This window comes from Anguilla rostrata, chromosome 8 (assembly GCF_018555375.3).
Source record: "Anguilla rostrata isolate EN2019 chromosome 8, ASM1855537v3, whole genome shotgun sequence".
Classification (NCBI taxonomy): Eukaryota; Metazoa; Chordata; class Actinopteri; order Anguilliformes; family Anguillidae; genus Anguilla; species Anguilla rostrata.
Genome location: NC_057940.1, coordinates 11,493,768 through 11,514,042, shown reverse-complemented (window position 1 = coordinate 11,514,042; position 20,275 = coordinate 11,493,768). Strand labels below are relative to the sequence as shown.

General features: G+C 47.6%; 1 protein-coding gene across 4 annotated transcripts in view; it reads left to right on the top strand.

Moving 5' to 3' along the window:
- LOC135260807 (high affinity 3',5'-cyclic-AMP phosphodiesterase 7A-like) overlaps positions 1-20,275 on the top strand; it is a 28,656-nt gene that overhangs the window by 5,126 nt on the left and 3,255 nt on the right. The window contains exons 1-12 of one of the 4 annotated variants that reach the window (XM_064346407.1): positions 11,222-11,546; positions 12,050-12,110; positions 13,443-13,532; positions 16,285-16,436; positions 16,609-16,672; positions 17,033-17,128; positions 17,573-17,673; positions 18,154-18,285; positions 18,759-18,850; positions 19,469-19,613; positions 19,732-19,828; positions 20,129-20,209. In XM_064346407.1, the coding sequence (XP_064202477.1) occupies positions 12,104-12,110; positions 13,443-13,532; positions 16,285-16,436; positions 16,609-16,672; positions 17,033-17,128; positions 17,573-17,673; positions 18,154-18,285; positions 18,759-18,850; positions 19,469-19,613; positions 19,732-19,828; positions 20,129-20,209 (1,057 nt within the window). In that variant the 5' untranslated portion in view covers positions 11,222-11,546; positions 12,050-12,103. Of the gene's footprint in view, positions 1-11,221; positions 11,547-12,049; positions 12,111-13,442; positions 13,533-16,284; positions 16,437-16,608; positions 16,673-17,032; positions 17,129-17,572; positions 17,674-18,153; positions 18,286-18,758; positions 18,851-19,468; positions 19,614-19,731; positions 19,829-20,128; positions 20,210-20,275 lie in introns of those variants that run through there. The other 3 variants (XM_064346408.1, XM_064346404.1, XM_064346406.1) reach the window with 3 other exon arrangements.

The following is a 20,275-nucleotide window of genomic DNA, read 5'->3' as shown; positions in this document are numbered from 1 at the left end:
TGCCTTTCTCTCTCCCTCCCTTTATCTCTCTCTCTCTGTCATCACATTTTCACCCGGTCTGCTTCTTTTTTGTTACTTCGCACTCATTTGTTGATGGTCAATTAAAGCAGTTGTTTATACAGATAACACACCTGGGTTCTTGGGCCTGAATTGGTTGCTGGGTTTAAGCTGAAAAGAAGAAGCAGCGATCCTCGACTCTCTTGGGCCCAGGTTAAGTAGCACTGCCTTCGTTTCCCAGCCCTGGTTCTGGGGGCCCAGTGTGTCATGCTGATTTAGATGTAGAGAAGACTTATCAGTCGCCAGTGAGTGGCCCACTCACACTGAAGCCAGCGAGAGCTAAGCAGGGATGAAAACCAGCGTATACACCGTGCTGCTGATGCTCAGCTTTAGAAACACAAGATTTGTCAGCGCACAGGATTAACACAGGTGTGTGTGTGTGGGAGGTAACAGGTTTGTTGTTGCTTTTGAGCGAGCTAGTGGAACACAGAAACCAAAGGAAGGTCCAGCAAGGCCTGACTGTTCAAACCAGAGAGTGTCACATTCGAGTCTCTCTCGCTCTGTCTCTCTCCCTTCCCCCTCCTCTGCTCTCTCTCTCCCCGTCCGCAGCCCCCTCCCTCTTTCTCTTTGTCTCCCTCACACTGCATAATGGTGTAACTGTTACCAGTACAAATCATCTGAGTGATAACAAAAGGTTATAAATGATAATCTCGTTCGCTTTCTCGAACGCGCTTTGTTAGCTGTAGTTCGACAGTGGTTGTTATCTGGTAATCTCATTCTCTCTCCAAAGCATGCTTTGTTAGTTATAGTTTGACAATACTTGTCATTATTGTTGCCTCAAAGTATCACACTGTTTCTGTCCCCTTCTTCATTTTGGTAGAGCAGTAGAGCAAAAGCACCATTCTGTCTGTGAAAGCCCAGAAGCACAAAACAGCTCTGGAGTTTAATGTGAAGTCGCTGCACGGCCCTTGCCACGGCTTTCTTTTGTCTTAAACTAGCTCGCCTGCATTTTCAGAGAACAGTGCGTAATTCCCGATAGTTTCTCTTCGGTGACGTACCACCATTTATGTTTCACACCTGTGTCCACAATGGAATGCCTAGTTTCTCTTGTCTTTTTTAACGGATTAAATGTAGGTGCTTAAATTGACGTCATCCTTCCTGCTAGGCGAGCGTTTCCTGAAAGCCACGGTTTTGCCTTTAGAAAGTTAACCTCATTCGCGTTTGGCTCGCTCGCTGGCTCTGGTGTGAAGCAACGTACCAGGAATGCTGTTAGCCGCTTAGCGGCAATAGAGTTTACATTCGGCCCCAGGCTCTCGGACGTTTTCGTGTCGTCAAAACCCCGTAAAATGATCGCTACCATCTGGCCGATCCTCTTCATCTTTTATTAATTCCAAATGCAGCCTGCAGTGAAGTGGCTATTTAACGCACTGATATGTGGAACCATATCTAAGTCATTATCTCCGTGTGTTTTTGGTCATGCTTGTTTGTATGTGTGTGTGTGCGAGTGCGTGTGTGCGCGCATCCCAGTTCATGCATTTACACACTGGGCACCCACTGGACGTGCCACTCAGTAGCCCCCATTGATATACGTTTAATTATGAGTCTGTTGATTGGGCGAAGCTGTTCTTTTACCTGTTAAGGCAAGCAAAGAGGGCAGCCAGCTAAAGAAAAGCCGCATTGTAGAGAAACCTTTCCAATATGTTTTTTCTTCTTCTTTTGCATCAACCTGATATCACATGCAGAATTTCATGGTTTTTCACTTTTTCTTCCACGTTGCTGTTGAATGTAGGCCACTTCACTGCATCTTTTCGACTTCTGCTAGGGTGAGCTTAGCATGCTGTTTTAATGTTTGAAACGAATTACATTGAAATTAAAGGGCAGTTTCTGTCTTAAGCGAGTGTTTATCTTTGACAGAGTCATGATATGGCTGCTCTCTCATGTGGTGATGTGCTAAATTGGTGTTGTAAGCATGTGAAAGGGGGACAGGGCCTCTTTCTGTGGGGCTTCTCCCACAACATGTAGCCCACTTTTAACCTCTGCACTGTCAGTGTGGCTGTGGTGGTTCACATTTTTTTCCCCCTCCAGAGTGCCGTTCTATGTAGAGTCATGAGTGCATTCCCCTGGTTAATATAGAAAGGTAATAGTGGCACGGGGTCTGTGGATTTAGGTCAGTGCTGATATTTCCAATGGTCGGGAAAGTTTTGGAACCACAGAAACTGTGTTCGTATGGTTGTGGCTGTAGGCTAAAGAGGCTTGCTTTATATTGCAAAAATTGCCTTTGCATGCTGTAATCGTAGTTAAAACATGGCAGTATTAAAGAGACCCCCTGACATCACTTCACAAGGGGTGGGTGTTTTATTGGTGTCTCGTTGTCAGCGGTGACGTGCTGAATTGCATCAGAGTTTTTATTTATGTATTTTTAACACTGTAGCCACTGCACAACTCATGGACCCCGCCCCTATCCCTATGGCCTCTTCAAAGAAATAGCCCCGTCTGGAGTTTCATTGGTTTCTGGAGCCTTAAATTGCTTTCAGAGCGCGTGTGTGATTGTTTAATGAGAGCTCTTGGTGCATGCGGTCTTGTGCAGCTTGGAGCCTGGGCTTTATGACTGCGCAGTTTAGGGGACTGTGAGCTGGGCTCAGTGGCCGTATGGCAGGCCCAGCACATCCAGACAGCCCCTGTGTACAAGGCTGTGCTCACGCCTGCTCAGGGCAGGGCAGGGCTGGGCAGGGCGGGGCTCCGTGTCTCCAGGCTTCTCGGCAGAGTGTGACAATTCCCTGGGGGGGGGGGAGGGAAGGGGGGGCTCTGAATTTCTGAAGCAAAGTTGAACAGTATTGCCTCAATCGCAGAGCCCTAAGAAAGCAGGAACATGCTCGTTGGACTCCATGGTGGCTGTTCGAATCAAAATGTCACCATGTCTCTTGGCTTTTTTTTTCAATTTATTTTTTATTTTTTTGTGTCAAGTGACTTTTGGCTTTCCATAAACCAAATGAGTTTTTTTTAATTTTTTTCTGGCGTTTAAAAATGTTGGAGCTTGCCCAGTTTAGAGCTGTACAGATGGCAGTGACTTCACAGTTTGACCGCCAAGCAGGTCAGATGTAGGCTAGCTCAGCAGCTGCGGACGCTGCCTTCGGTTTGGAGCCAGGCTTGATAGTCGTCCCTGTGTACACTGACCCTGTTTGCTTTTGCTGCTCAGTATTAATGGAGCTACAAAGTGTACAGGGCTATTAGACGCCACAAGTGCTCTATCAGAGTAGAATGTGCCCTGTAAGAGTTTATTTAACACTGAACGCTTTACGCTAGGTGTTTTGAAGAGTGATGAAACAGAAACAGAAGAAGAAGCACTCTCAGGGGGATGGGGGGAGGGGTGGGGGGTGGGGGGGTGTTAAAGCGAAACCGTGAGCCCAAAATGAGTCTTAAGAAGTTCGGTCTCTCGGCAGAGCTGAGTGGTGTTTTTGCCGCGGGGCAGTTGGCAGAGGTAATTGCGCAGTCGAAGCCGCAGCGCTGTGATCACAGGCACAGGGGGGGAAAAATGGCGCAAAACCCTCAATTCCACAGAACCACGGAGATAAACGTTTTAAACTGCGTACGCGTTTTCTTTAGGCAAGGGTTTTTCATGGGTTTCGAGTTTTCAAGATTTTACATTCAAATTACATTTATAAATGAATTGGAGGCCTCTTGGGAATGTGAAGTTCATTGATTCCCGTAACCATAAAAAAAATAATGTTTAATATTCATATGCAGCAGTGACAGTGGTGTTTATGAGCTCTACAGCAGTACTGGGAAAGCGCTTTTGTGATTTGGGGAACAGTTTCCTCTTGCTGTGATTCACTCTTACTGGAATTGCCAAACTACTTCCCTCTAACTTGCGCCTAAAGCAGAATGTTTTTTTGTTTGTTTCCGGTTTGTCATTCCTCTTGGCTTTAAAACTCAGATTGATGAAACCAGAGGTTTCCTGCACATCTCACATGATATTGGAATATATTTGAAATTATGTGGAAATAATTCAACTGTATTGCAGCACTTCACAATATGTTATCAGGTATCAAAATTACTGCCACTTTAAGACTTATTATTGGATTATATTGCGCTGCTGCGAAACACATCACTACGTTGTCCAAAATACCTACATATTCCTAATATATTACGGTACGGTGTAGTCAGTTTCCATAAAGGACGCGGGCTGCAGCTGCTGTCTTTGCCGGCGTGGTCACCGTTTGCCAGAACTTTTCATCTGATTTGAATGCGTGACGGCGCGGCTGTTGTCTCTCGTGTTACTGTTTCTCCGTTTCCCGGGAATCCGTGACGCCGCGCGGAAACGGCTCTCGTGGCGACGAGGTTCGTCTGGAAGGCGGCGGCCCTGCGTGGAGACGTGTCCGGCGCCTCCGACGGCCTGCGCGCACGGAGTAAGAGGAATGCGAAGGGTGCGACGCTGTTTTCCACTTAACGCGCTTAACTCTGTACCGCCAGGGCAGCGCGTAACTGAACGATTCTTAATGATGTTTCCAGAACCTTCTTGTAAAGTAAAAAAATAAAAATAAAATAAATAACAAGAAGAAAAGATTTGGATTCAAGCCTCAGTGAATTTCTGTGCTGTAAGGGCTAGTTTTCTCTACTCACACCGGGGGCAGAACGTGCATGTATAATGCACCCTGGCAAAAAAAAAAGCCTCAAAGTCATATTCTTGAATTCGCACGAAGGACGAAGGCCCCGGCAGTATTTCATTCCGCACAGCTGCGCAGAGTGCTGGCGACGGGTTTGAGCTGCAGGGATGGCGGCGGTTGCGCAGTCTTCTGTGCGTTGGGGGGGGAGGGGTGTGGTGAGAGAGGAAGCACTCTGGTCACGTACAGTGCGCTACGCTTGTGCAGCGGGAGATTAGCGCTGGCGATGATAAATTATGACGCGGGCGATAAGTCGACCCCGGACGCAGGAGCTGGCGTGGTGTTGACCCTGCCCGCCGCGTAGCGTGGCGTCGCCGTTGCCATGCCTCGCTCCCTGCTGCCATCACAGCTTCTACTGCGTCTCGCTAAACGCATCACGCAGCAAGACAGGGTTGGTGGGAAGAGAGAGAGAGAAAGGAGAGGCGAGGGAGGGCTTTTCATGGGGGAGAGGGGGGATGACTGCGGCTAGGAAGACGGCGATCAGGCAGGAGAGAGAGAGAAGAGAAGAGGCAGGGTAACGAGAGAGAGAGAGAGAGACGAGAGAGAGAGAGGAGAGGGAGAGAGAGAGAGAGAGAGAGAGAGAGGAGAGGGGAGAGAGAGGAGAGAGAGAGAGAGAGAGAGAGGAGAGAGAGAGAAGAGAGAGAGAGAGAGAGAGAGAGAGGAGAGAAGAGAGAGAGAGAGAGCAGAGAGAGGAGACCGAGGTAGCGCAGTTTGGCGCAGCCTTTGTGGCAGCCTTTGTGGCAGCCTTTGGCGCCTGCAGCAGCGCCGTGCTGTCCGTCCTGTCTCTGCGTCGCCGTCCTCCACCGTCCGCGTGGACTTTGACCCCCTCAGCACCTCACAGCACCCCGGTCTCCTGTCTCAGGCTGATAGTGGCCTTCCTGTCGCCTCCTGTCTCCTCGCGGTTATAACCTTCTCAGCCGCAGCAGGTGAGAATCGGGGCTTTGCGAACCCCGTTGTAGGCTGAGCCGCTGTGTGATGTCACTGATTCGTGTGACTCAGTAAAAAGACATGGTAGCGTGGTAGCTCCATCAATCTGTGGATCACACAGCTTTGATCTGCATTATTTGCTCATTGATTATTAGCGTACCGTGACAGCGTATCTGACAAGCCCAACCTGCCCTGTTATCTTGCTTCTGTTTTACGCAGAAATCAGGGCATCGCTGGAAAATAAGCCTTCAAAAAAAAAAAAAGTTAAAATTCAGTCATTGAAAAATCGGCTAAGAACAAGTGGGGGACAGCCCCACTGGTCCCCCTTCCGAAAAAGGCTTATGACATCTTCCTCCGTTATATTTACACATTCTACGTTACAGACTTTAATAAGATAAACCTGGACTCTTTTCTTGATTATATTACCATATTATTATGGAGTATTACATTTGTATGATCTATAGAACGTTATACAATTTTTCTTTATTATTCCTTTTGGTAGCATATTTAATACCCAGTTCAGGGCAGCCTGTGTGTGTGCTTTTGAAACCTAAACGGTGTGTGAGTCTGGTGTTTAGCGGCTGCTTTCTTCATCTGCAAACGTCGGCCAAGCCTGCCGCTATTATTGAGCTAGCCCCCAGGGAAGCTCGTGAAGCAGAAAAAATTCCCTCGCAGATCCATGTGACACGTGAGGAGGGGGGAGGGGAGGGAGGGAGGAGGGGGTGGGGGGTGTATATCCGAAGCCACGTGAGCTGTGTGTGATGCCCCGCAGCTGGGAGAACAGACTTAACGAGCAGGGGCTCGTCGGTCACATCCTCGAGCCTGTCCAGCACCTGGCACCTCTGCCAAATAAGGGCCCTGCAGATGAGCTAGGGCTCCACAGTCTCATCCTGTGAGCCTGTCCAGCACCTGGTACCCCTGCCAAATAAGGGCCCTGCAGAGCCTGTGGTGTGTGTGGTGGTGCAGGCGGTGTGTGTGGTGGTGCAGGTGGTGTGTGTGGTGGTGCAGGCGGTGTGTGGTGGTGCAGGCAGTGTGTGTTGGGTGGTGCGGGCGGTGTGTGTGGTGATGCAGGCGGTGTGTGTGGTGGTGCAGGCGGTGTGTGTGGTGATGCAGGCTGTGTGTGTGATGGTGCAGGCGGTGTGTGGTGGTGCAGGTGGTGTGTGTGATGGTGCAGGTGGTGTGTGGTGGTGGAGGTGGTGTGTGTGGTGGTGCAGGCTGTGTGTGATGGTGCAGGCAGTGTGCGGTGGTGCAGGCGGTATGTGCGGTGGTGCAGGCAGTGTGTGTGATGGTGCAGACGGTGTGTGGTGGTGCAGGTGGTGTGTGTAATGGTGCAGGCAGTGGTGCAGGTGGTGTGTGGTGGTGGAGGTGGTGTGTGTGGTGGTGCAGGCAGTGTGCGGTGGTGCAGGCGGTGTGTGCGGTGCTGCAGGCAGTGTGCGGTGGTGGAGGTGGTGTGTGTGGTGGTGCAGGCGGTGTGTACGGTGGTGCAGGCGGTGTGTGTTGGGTGGTGCAGGCAGTGTGCGGTGGTGCAGGCGGTGTGTGTAATGGTGCAGGTGGTGCAGGCGGTGTGTGTGTGGTGGTGCAGGCGGTGTGTGCGGTGCTGCAGGCAGTGTGCGGTGGTGCTGGCGCCCTGCAGTCCGTCTCCACCCAGAAGGCTTACGCTGCAGAATTCACTCTCCACGGTTCCCTCAGTCTCACAGCGCTCTGCCTCTCCCCTCTCACAGGGCCATCGCTAGCGCTGGCTCCTGCCCCAGCGACCAGCTCCTCCTTTATTCATTCCTTTACTCGCTTTGGTTTGCCTTTTTGTGTTGATAAAGAAACATCAGTAGATTGAACATTTCATTCCGTTTATGTTGCGAATATTTGATGGGGTCTCTGCACCCTGAACAACATTTCTGCAGATGAGTCAATCTGTGAAGGACAGATCTGGCTAAAATCTATGGATATGAAAAAAACTGCACTAGGCTATATTGTGCACGTGGGCCTTTTTGGAAAATATGAAAAAATGTACTGTGATATCTGAAAACGGCAATGATGTGTATTGGCCTACTTTCTCGCGTATTGAGATGTTGCAATAGCAATACATTTTATTTCAATGCATTGCAGTATTTTGATTTCTGTAAGGGTTTGTAGATGTGCATATACTGTATATGTGTCACCACAGTGCATTTCATTGAAGTGCATCAGTGTATTTGCGTATTACTCAGTAGCTCGGCATTTTTTTTTCTCTAATCTGTTCCGCTTGGATTTACGATACGAGGTTGAAAGGTTTTTCCAATTAGACTCAAACTATTGCTTACGTCAAACGGTAAAATGGGTTGACGAGAAATGTAACCCTTGGAATTGCTCACTGTATGACACGGCACTCGGCAGCGTAATTAGGGAAGGTTTCTTTCTGCTAATGAGTGTGCGCTCATGTGATTGCGTGCTTATTGGCACCGCGTTGCTTGTCGTTTGCTGTTATTCGTTGTGTAACTTCCTTGTAGCTTTCTGCTCGTACGCTTGTGCAAGTAGCTTCAGGACGGTGTGCTTGTCGTTAGGACAGGTTTGGGACGGGACAGGTTATTAAAATAAAAAGATTGACTAGCACCGGTTGAGCCAGAATAATTGGTTGGGGGGAAGAAAAAAACAAAACAAACAAACAGTTCAGCATATGCACCAGTGCACCAGAAGTTTGATTTCTGGCCAGTGCTCTATATTATTGGCTCTCTAGGGAGCAGTAATTGCCCCTTTAGGGGGTGGAAGCCTCCTGCGATGTTACAGTTTACGTGCTGTCCTTTCCCTGACGTCCACTGCAGAGTCAATACTGCTGTTAGAGAGGGGAGTTCAGCTCCAGGCTGGCTGTGTTTTTAGCACATCCGAGTCGGTCATAAAGGTAATGTCTCCTGTGTGTGCGCTGTCGCATATGGGATATGTCAGATCTCCACCTGAACTCCCCTTTAAGATGTGGCTGACTCCTCTGCTCTGGGGATTCGTGGTCTTTTCTGTGGAAGAACTGCAGGGGCTGTGGAGAGCAGGCCTGGTGTGTGCGTGCGTGCGTGCGCGTGTGTGTCTGTGAATCTGTGTGTGCGTGCGTGCATGTGTGTGTGAGAGACAGATTGTGTGAGTCAGTGTATATATGTGTGAGAGTGCGTGTGTGTGTGAGTGACTATGTATGTATGTATGTGTGTGTGTGCGTGTTTAAGGATCTGTGTTTGCATACACTTTGGTTTTTTTTGGTAAATTGTAGATCTGAAAGATCTGTTGTGGTGCTCTCATAGCACAACATGACTTCATGCAAATTCTATGGTTGTGTTATCAGTGGGGTACCTGGCTATTTTGGATTAGTTATGCAAAGTTGGGATGGTATATTGCAGAAGCATACACCTACCCAATGACAAAATATACAAATTGAACTGCCCGACACTCTCTCGAACTGATGGAGGATGAAATTTGGATCATAAAGTTAAGCGTAAATAATTCTTAAGAAAACAAAGTGGAACGGCAGAAACGTTTGCCAGAAATGACTCACAATGCCAGCATTGTGCGTTGGTGCTGCCATTTATAAAAACTGAAACCGGGGGAAGAAAAATGTAAAATTTGTTTCTCAAAGTGCGTGGCAGATAGATTGAACGTACCCCCCATTTCCAAGTTCACTGCGGAGTTCCGGCCCGGGGTTTCCACGGGGACCCCCTGCGCAGTGCGGTACGGGCGCGGCCGAGGGTCACCGCGCACCGCCAGCTAGCCGTGGCGCTCCGGGCCGCTCCATCAGTAAATACCGCCCTGTGTTGACACTAAAACACTAACGTGTCACAGATGGCTGGCGCATCAGTCCTCCTGATCCCTGGAATAGTAGCCACGGGTCTGAAAGGAGGGCGGGAGGCGGGGGGGGGGGGGGGGTTTGGGACGGGCGGGCGGGGGCGATGGGAGATGTTATCTCGCTGCCCAGGCCTGCAGGCACAGCTCATCTCTGTCCTTCTGCAAGGAATTTGTACCTGAAGAGCCGCTGACGACCGCTCTGGAGCCGAGAGCTCCCGTCTGCAGACCAGGCCCAGCCCGGCCGGGCTTCCCTCACAGCTTTATCTGTTTAACGACTGTGGCTGAGCCCGTTTCCCAGACAGCAAGCACAGCATTACAGCTACGAGATACAGAAAAAGGGGTTTCCTGTGAATGGGAAAAGCTGCAGTGTGAATGGTATCAGTATTCACAAACGCTAGATAAAACGAGTTAAACAATGGTTTCAGAACCCACCCTAGATCTCCATGCAACCGAGTTGATCGAAGGTCATTTTACAGAGTGCTGCCTCAGTCTGATCCTGCCGGTCTGTGTATAGCTTTGAGAGAGGCTCGTATATGAAGGGATACCTGTTCATTTTTCAGGGGATTGAAAGAAAAAAATATTTGAGATTGAAAAGCTATCTGGCAACCAGCCATGATCATTTAACCCACCCACTTTCCTGGTCCTACCTTTATGTTTTTATGGAGTTGCTCAGATTAGCTAACTGTGTTTGCAGTGCTGTTTTAGAGCATGGCAACAAATGATCTGTATTATGTAACGCATTATCTAACATAGCACAATATATTAAAAGAGTGCTTTGTTATGGCAGATATTCTCTTGTGGCCTGTCAGTATGTTCCGTGTTTCATCTTAGTCTTTTGGCTGTCCTGTTCAACTGGCGAAATTTCAGTAAATGAAAAGCTGAATAAAATGATCTGAAAAACCAAACCACAGAAGTTCTGCTGTATTCACAAGCTTCCGGTCTAGCATAGCATTATTAGCTAGCCCTTGGCAAATTTGTTCACAAGAAGTGTTGTATTTCCTGCGGTGCGTTTATTATGAGTTGGGAGAGACGCTGCTCATGCAAATCGGTCTGGCCGGCTGACGTCATTGGGAGAAGCTGGTGGCATTTGGGGACAGGGCCAGCCTGTCTCTCCCTGGGCCTGGGACCGGAGAGGACAGTGTGTAAAGCCAGCGGCGTGTCATTCAGGGTTACCAACATTTAGGGGTATCCCTTTAAACCTGGATCAGGACTAACCCCTTAATGTACAACAGGAGTAATGCCTTTATCTGCAGCAGAAATAAACCCTTGATCTAGAGCGGGAGTTTAAATCAGGATTAAACCCCTTGATGTAGACCAATGAGTAATCCCTTAATCTAGAGCAGGACCAACCCATTAATCTAGAACAGGAGTAACCCCTTAAACTAGACAATGTGTAAAGTAAACCCACTTAAACTAGACCATGTGTAATCCTTTGGAGCGCAGGTCATTCCTTGGAAGAGAGTGGGCTCTTGTGTTTGCAGGTAAAAGTGAACCATTACACAGGCCTTTGCTTCAGAATCAAGGCCCAAATGCATGTCTGGTATTAACCAGTATATCACTGCAGGACAGGGGACAGGGGGCGATTCTCTTAGAGATGTCAGATGTTGTTAGAGGGATGAAATTGTGAAAATGTAGGACAGGGTTAACCATGCAAATGCTTTTTGATGGTATGGGAAAATCTGCTGGCATCCGTAATCTACGTCAGCGTGATGTCACAACTACAGGAAATCCATGCGTAATTAACAGATTTCCCAACTGCAGATTCTGCTTTTGAAAAACCCGTCCGTCTATCTATATATTTTATATACTGTCTCTCTCTCACGCACAAACACACACACACAGCGAGCGAGAGAGGGAGTGCTCTGGGCTGATCCGCTGATTTAGGGCAGAATGTGATGCGATTTAATTTTTTGCTCTTTCTGAGAACCGTCACGCCAAGACACAAAATCGTTTGAGCCAGCGGCTATAATCCGTAACAGCCTTCTCCGGGCTCGGCCGTAATTGTGTCACGCTCAATTACACTGCTGTTCCATTGGTCAACAGCGAGGCAGTCAGAACGACGGCCTCTAGAAATCACTCGTGCATCATCTGCCCCAGTTTGAATCCTCTCGAAGAGAATTCAAAAAGATTCTTTTATTTACCGTCGCGCTTCATGATCTCGTTGTGGTGAGTTGAGCACGGAGCGTGAATTTATCACGTGCTGCGGCGTTGTTTGATTTCTCACGTGAACAACGCGGTCGTTTTCAGAACACTGAATGTTCTGGGTTCCATTCCGTTTTACAGCTCCAGACGTCATGCTCCTTTATCTCTTGATAAAAAAAGAACACCAGTAATTTCTCTTTTCCCCCCAATAATTTGTACTCATTCTGAGTGACGACAATAGTTTTTTTAATTTAATAAATACCCTCTCAGGCTTCAGGAATAAAGGTCTTTTTTTTTTGTTAGAAAGAGAAAATTTGAAATACCTGTTATGTACATGGCTACTGTAAATTTGGATTACTCAAAGTGCACCGCTTCACTTTTCTGATGACGTAGCCTGTTATGACTTAAGATGGGACTCTTTTCATTCAGGGTTGATGGTTATTGTGCTTATGTTTTTATTTTTTTATTTTTTTATTTTTTATGGACTTCATCTCTTGCTGATTGCTTATCTTGTTTGCCTTTCACAGAGAAGAGGAGCGATCTCCTATGACAGCTCGGATCAGACCGCCCTCTACATTCGAATGCTTGGTACGTGTCGCCTTTCTTTCACCTCTCCTCTGTTCGCCTTCGAAGGAGAAAAACAGCCTTTCTTCGCAGGCAGGATTCATTTCCAAAAATAAAACATTGAGCACTGTCTGCCCAGTGTCTGAAGAATGTTTCCTGTGGACGATATATGCTGGTCAATCCTCTTGTTTAGCCTGAAATGCTTTGGTGGTCTTGCCCTCTTAATCTCCTATGTGGATTTCCCAAATCACTGAAAAGCAATTTTGACTAGGCCTATACTAGCAGGAATGCCTTGAAATATTTTTTTTTCAATTAATTCAGGGAATCAAGGATAAGACCCCTTGAAAATGAGTGCCTTCGTGATGAACATTTAACTTTTTAGAGTGGTGCAGCTCCTGTCCCAAACAACACTGCTATGCCACATATTTGTTTGAATGGTGCGGCAGTTATAACTGCTTTCTGTGGTGCTGTGTGAAGGCAGTACGATGCAGTGGGTAAATGGGCTCATGAGTTATGGCTTGATGGCTGTAGGTTTTATTATTTTATAGGGAACTTCACTGTAGCACACTTCAGCAGGGATCTTCACCTGAATTGCCCTGGTAAATACCCAGCTGTATACATGAATGGGCAGTGTCTAAACTCCAGACTAGCTGGTTCTAGTAAATTGATGCTAGATTTTTTTCATAGACTGCATTGTCGCACCAGACTTTGCTCTCATGTGTACAAAGATTGTCAAATAATGAGGAACTTTGTTACAATTTCCAACAATTAGGCATTGTGACATCATCAACAATGATGCCCAAAATTGTGACGTCAGATGAGGCCCAAAATTGCAACAGTACATATAGTGATGCTGCAAAATGTGACATGTTCCACTGTGAGACCCAAAATTGTGACATCACCCACTATGAGACCCATAATTGTGACATCACCCATTCTGACACCCAAAATTGTGACATCACCCATTCTGACACCCAAAATTGTGACATGTCCCATTGTAAGACCCAAAATTGTGACATGTCCCATTGTAAGACCCAAAATTGTGACATCAACCACATTGTTGGCCAGAGTGGAAATACTGCAGGTCAGTGGTTATTACACGGTGTTACTTTTATCATCAAGTCCACAGCCTCTTTTTTCAAAGGCACCCCTGTCTAAAGCTGAGATGGAGCTGTACCTACCATCAGTGAGAATTTTAAAATGATCAAATTAAAGAACAGTTTCAGTTTTCTACCTGTTTTCTGCTCTGGCTGGCCTGAATATTACCCATGACTCCAGGTCTGGTGAATGATAAACAGTCCACTTTACATGTATCTTGAGGACTTTGTTTTGTTGTTGTCGTTGTTTTTGCTCTAGGAGATGTGAGAGTGAGACGCCAGGTGGGGTTTGAACCAGAACGACGTGGCTCGCATCCCTACCTGAATGTCGACTTCCGAATTTTGCACTGTAAGTACGGAGGACTGTTTGCACGCAGCCAAACCTTGGCCTACTTATAAGTTTTAATGAGACTAAACTCTGATTCACCCAGTTAGCGATGTTGCCTAGTTTACATAATTCACTTAATGTTTTTGAATACGGCAACGACAGCCGCCAAATTTATGTCATCTCGTTATATTTTTGCAATAATTTGCTTACCAAGCACCGTTGTTTAAGGAAGCTTACATAGTTCAGTCATATAGACAGCTGGATAATATTTAGGTTCCTAGCTTAAGGGCTCAATGGCCCCACCCTGTGCCCCCACCCCCACCCCCCTCCCCCGGATTCAGACCTGCAATCTTCTGCTTACCAGTGCAGTTCTCTGAAAGATGACCTTACAATTGTAATTCATTCCGGTACTTTCTTTGAAGGCCAGACATGTGCAAGGCGCTGCCAGCTGAAATTAATCTGGGGCCTTGCTCATCAAAGACAACATTGGAAGTGATGCATGTCTTCTGAAATGCATGCCAGCATCTGCCCCCCCCTCCCCCCCTCCCTCCCTCCCCCTCCTCCCATGGCCCTGGCTCAGTGCCAGCGGCCCCAGGGCCTGAAAGCAAGCGCAGACGTAGTTAACGCAGGTGTAGTTTATAGAGGTGTAGGCTGCGGGCCAGCACCCATGCAAACCGTAGGCTAACGTACGCACACATGCACGAAAGGCCGGAAGGATAAATTCCTACATGTTGCGGATTCCCGTCAGAAGTCACGTTTCGGCTTTGAAAATGAGGCCACGCTGGAGCCATGTGCCCTTCAGATGCACGGAGGGCCGTGATTGGGCGTTCCCGCGGTGACACGGCTGGCCTGGGTGCGACCGTTTTCGTGCCACCGCGCTTAGTCACACGTTTTGAAAGCATTGTCTCTGTATCGTTCTGTCGGCTCGATATCTCGGCTGGTGCGCTCTGGGGTTACGAATTCAGCCGCCGAAGCTGCACAGACCTGACTTCTCCACCTCTTCTGACCTCATTACTGTAACTCCAAGAGACGTAGACCATAGTACCATTTCCTTATCGCTGATATTAAAACCACAAAAAAAAAACACCAAGCCCTTTCTTTGTCAAAAATAACAAAGCCAGCAACGGAAGGATTGACTCACCCTGTCCCAAACACAAAACCACCCCCCCCCCTCCCCAGAAAAAAATCTATCCAAGCCTGGCTGCAGTCCAGTCCCTTCTAAAGCAGCAGAGAACTTTCTAGAAGGCTGAGTAGGTAGCCGCAGCGGGCTGTTCCAGTGAGCCGTGCTGTGTTTGCTGACACAGCGGGTCTTTTGCGCTTTTTTACTTTTGGCCAGACCGGGGGGGGGGGGGGGGGGGGGCGCTGAGTCAGCAGCGAGCTCGACCCCCTCAGGCTGCAGCGGAGGTGGCGGGGACGGACCCAAATCCCTTCTGCTGTGCTGCTCATTCAGTCCGTCTGCGTTACTGTCTGCATATTTTTTTTGGTAACCCCCACCCCCCCTTTAAAAAAAAAATTCAAATCTCCATGAGCTGTTTGTGTTCTTTTTTTTGCATACATCAGCTGTGTGTCATACCCATTTGTACAATGGCCCTGTCTTCAAGATACATTTGACGATAGACCTGTTTATATGAATGCGGTCTTGTAACATTAGAACATAAGAACATTTATGATTTACAGAACAGGCCATTCAGTCTATTTCACCCAGCCATTTTGTTTGCGTCTAAAATCATGACAAAATGACCTTTATTTCTGTGGTGCTTCCCTGTACAATAAAGCTATTAAAACAGTTAACTGTTTAAGACAGAAATCAATAAGCTCCCAAACTGACAATTATTGCATTGAGCAGAAAATATAACTGAAAAAAAAATCTATTTTGAACTGTAGTCGAACAAACTTCAAACCTATATTGAGAAAGCTGTACTGTAGATATCTAACTGGGCAGTTGGGAGAGGGGTATAATGAGCCAGCCTGGTTCCAGCTCTACAGTGGGAAAGGGGTATAATGAGCCAGCCTGGTTCCAGCTCTACTGTGGGAAAGGGGTATAATGAGCCAGCCTGGTTCCAGCTCTACAGTGAGAAAGAGGTATAATGAGCCAGCCTGGTTCCAGCTCTACAGTGAGGAAGTGGTATAATGAGCCAGCCTGGTTCCAGCTTTACAGTGGGACAGGGGTATAATGAGCCAGCCTGGTTCCAGCTCTACAGTGAGGAAGTGGTATAATGAGCCAGCCTGGTTCCAGCTTTACAGTGGGACAGGGGTATAATGAGCCAGCCTGGTTCCAGCTCTACTGTGGGACAGGGGTATAATGAGCCAGCCTGGTTCCAGCTCTACAGTGGGACAGGGGTATAATGAGCCGGCCTGGTTCCAGCTCTACAGTGGGACAGGGGTATAATGAGCCAGCCTGGTTCAGCTCTACAGTGGGAAAGGGGTAGAATGAGCCACCCTGGTTCAGCTCTACAGTGAGGAAGTGGTATAATGAGCCAGCCTGGTTCCAGCTTTACAGTGGGATAGGGGTATAATGAGCCAGCCTGGTTCCAGCTCTACTGTGGGACAGGGGTATAATGAGCCAGCCTGGTTCAGCTCTACAGTGAGAAAGGGCTATAATGAGCCAGCCTGGTTCCAGCTCTACAGTGGGAAAGGGGTAGAATGAGCCAGCCTGGTTCAGCTCTACAGTGAGAAAGGGTATAATGAGCCAGTCTGGTTCCAGCTCTACAGTGGGACAGGGGTGCTTGTTTTTTGAGCGGTCAGCTGACCCGTACCCCTGCTCTTCCTGCAGCTCAAGCGGACGGCCCGGGACCCGCGTCCTCCCGGAACATCCGGCGGCTGCTGAGCTTTCAGAGGTACCAGCACTCGTCCCGTCTCTGCCGGGGGCTCCCCGATCTGAACCCGCTCCCCATCCTGGACCGCGACTACACCGGCCAGGCCAAGGTGCGTCCCAACACAACTGGGCACACCCGAACTCTGCGTCCGTTTCAGAAGAAAACCAGCGAGGCGGAAAGCGCAAACGCACTCAATACAATATGTTCAGTGCTGTAGTCATCTGTTCATCTGATTGATTTATTTTTCTCTCTGTTTGTTCTTTGCCCTCTTCCTCTTGCAGTGCATGCTGGAAAAGGTTGGCGGCTGGAAGTTTGATATATTTCTGTTTGACAGGTTAACTAACGGTACGTGTTTTTTGTTTCACAAGTAAATGTTTCTTCCTTATGGCTGTTTTCGTGCATTGCAAAAACAGGTCATGAGTGCCCTTGAATTGCTTTGGCACTAATTTAATAGAAAATCAGGAAATGTTGCATCTGAAAAGGGAAAATTCACAGAAAGATCGTCTACTTTAGTGTTCTGATGGTGATTGTTTACTTAGCCGTGTTAAATGATGGGTGGTATATATTGCCCCCTGCTGTCTGTTCTGGATAAGTGCCACTGTTTTCTTTGGTTGTCTGTATTTGTATCTGGTAAGGAAGGCTGCAGAGTTGAAGAGATGCAGAAAGTGTGTTTTTTCCACTGATTTCCCCTCTGTGTCTGTGCAGGAAACAGCCTGGTCTCCCTCACCTTCCATCTTATAAACCAATATGGACTGATCCAGCTCTTCCAGTTAGACATGGTGAAACTTCGCAGATTTTTGGGTAACTTTTACACTTATTTTAAGATTCTAACGCATGTCACGGTTTATATCAAAATGATTTCCCCTGATGAGAAGATTTACCCAATTTGGTTGTGAACACAGAATATTTAGGGTGCGTATTTAATTAGGGTTCCAGTTTATTTAGTTGAAGGGGCGTGGTGCTGTTGAGCTTTGTGTAGCATCTTTAGCATGCCTCCTGAGGTCTTTTTAATCGTGGAGTGTAGTGTGGTGTGATTGGCATGTTTTGTGGGAGGAGCTTTAAGTGAAAGGTCAGTGGTCCATAGGTATTCCCGCATTCGTTCTCCCTCCAAAAAGAAAAGACATGACTCGTTTACCTTTTGCTTAGCAACCACCGCAAGCACCATCGCTGTATATTATGCTGGTTGTTGACGCCACGGTGGTGCTAGGCTAACCGCCTGTTCCCTTCCTGGCTGTGCTTTCTCAGTCATGGTTCAGGAGGACTACCGCAGTCAGAACCCTTACCACAACGCTGTCCACGCGGCGGACGTGACCCAGGCTATGTACTGTTACCTGCAGGAGCCAAAGGTGAGCAGACTCAACCAGAGATGTACTGTAACAAACAGGCCAGTATCACAGGCGTGCACTCTTTAATGGCGTGATGGTCAAATTTTGATTGTAAAGTGCGGAAGAAAGTACTACAGAACAAGGTAAATGGTTGTGTCATGAGACCACTAATGGGGTTGTGAGAATGCCACACTTTATGCCATGTTGTGAAACATGGCGTAAAGTATTTTTATATAATTGCACTTACAAAAAATGTAGATACATGTAGATATGTTTTTTGGAAGGCACAGTTTATGGAAAAAACATCATGCATTGACTAGTATTTAACCCCCATGTTCACCACTGTGTAAGGGCTGCATGCTTTGCAGCATGTATTTAACCCCCATGTTCACCCCTGTTATGGATTGGGTGCTTTGTAGCGTGCCTTTAGCTCTGATAGTAAGCGAATGAGCTGCTTGGTCTTCTGAGTGCTTGGTGCTGAAAATGCCTTGTTGTGTCCAGCTGGCCCAGTCTCTCACCTCCTGTGACATCCTCCTGGGCCTCCTGGCGGCCGTCACCCACGACCTGGACCACCCGGGGGTCAACCAGCCTTTCCTCATCAAGACCAACCACCACCTGGCAGCTCTGTACAGGGTAAGAGCGCCCCCTGCAGAGTACACGTTGCTAGGGCCCATGTGAATTTTTAATGCTGTTTACTTTTTGCACTGGGTCATTTCCTCCGGAGTACCTGACTGCAGCAAAGTGCTCCTTCTGGGCTGCTCTTTATCAGTTGCAAAGTGGCGAAAAAAGGTCCAAGCTCAGGGAATGATGGGGCTAATTAGGAAGTGATGAGGCTGAATGATGAGGTCGAAGGTCAAAATGATGAGGTCAGAGCAGAAACTGTGCAGAAGGTCATGCCTGAGCGACCAGGATTCCACAGGTAGTCATGGAGATGAAGGGCAGTCTGTTTGAATGCAGTCATGCAGTTCATTTGCTGTGTCTTGAAAAGGTGTATCTAATGAATATGCTTGTATCTGTATTAACTTCCTTTTTATGAAAGCTGTAGTGAGGTAGATGGCTGGTTGCTGGTGCTAATCGGAGCATGCTCGGGTTTGTACCCTCTCTAGAATACCTCGGTTCTGGAGAACCACCATTGGAGGTCAGCAGTGGGCCTGCTCAGAGAGTCTGGACTGTTCTCCCACCTTCCGTCAGAGGACAGGTCAGTTCACACAACAGCCACCTGCTTCATGGGAGACCGTTATCTATCTTCAACCCTTTGAAGAATAGGTTTTCTGGAATGTTTTTTCTCAAGTCAGTGTTCTAGAACTCCATTTCTTTCAATTACCAGTAGCGATTGTGACCTCATCATGAGAATGTTTAATCAAGAATATTCTAATCACAAATTTGTGATCATTGAGTTAATACAGGGTTAATACCAGGCACATAAACCCAAGTGGATGACTCTTGAATGATATCCATTACATCAGGGCTCCCCAACTCTGTTCCTGGAGATCTACCTCCCTGTTGGTTTCCATTTCAACCCTAATTAGGCGCACTTGACTCTACTAATTAGCAGCTCAATGAGATCTCTGGCTGTTGAATGAGGTGTGCTTTGTTAGGGCAGAAGTGAAAACCCACAGGATGGTTGATCTCCAGGAACAGGGATGGTCAGCCCTGCATTGCATGAGTTGTTTCATTAAATATATACAACTTAAGACAGTCTGTCTTAATAAAAGCGTAAGATGTGTGAACCAAAGATCTGCTAGCCAAATATATAATGTCAGTTAATGCAGTCCAGTGTAGTATAACCTTTTTGCACTGAACTGCGCATTTGCAGGCTGAACATGGAGGGGCAGCTTGGCTCTCTCATTTTGGCCACAGACATCAGCAGGCAAAACGACTACCTGTGCAGATTCCGGTCTCACTTGGACAGGGAGGACCTCTGCATGGGGAACGCAAGCCACCGGCACTTCCTTCTCCAAGTGCGTGCATCCATTCGCCCCCTGGTGGCCTCTCCCTGCCATTAAAAAACAAAGGCTCCGTATCACCCGACCAGTCTGTGCCTGAACCTAAGCTTGTGGTCCTCTCTGTTTCCTGTAGATGGCGCTAAAGTGTGCGGACATCTGTAACCCCTGCCGGCCCTGGGAGCTCAGCAAAAAGTGGAGTGAGAAAGTAACAGCGGAATTCTTTCGGCAGGGTGAGCTCTTTTTCACACATTGCCCTCTACTGGACAGTGGTGGGACTGCATGCCAGCTGAACGTTTGCCTCTCTTTCTTATTTATTCAGTAATTTATTTTATTTCCATTCCCTCTCTTTCAGTGCTTAATACCTCATTTCATTCACTTGTGCAGCATCCATACGTTTTGTTGTATCCATAGTCTCTCCTCTTCTTTTTGCTGTTGGTGTTGCTCTCAATAATAGCCTTGTAAGTTAATTCGCGTAAGTGTGTTTTCTTGCAAGGGCTTTTTCTGATTTATTCATTTAATTTCATCCACAGGGGACATTGAAAAGAAGCTGAAACTCGAAGTCAGTCCGCTGTGTGACAGCCGGCTGAACTCTGTTGCAAATATCCAGATTGGTAAGATTACCAGCTCATTTTAAATATGGGTAGCAGATCCCAATGATAACATAAGTGGTGTGTCGG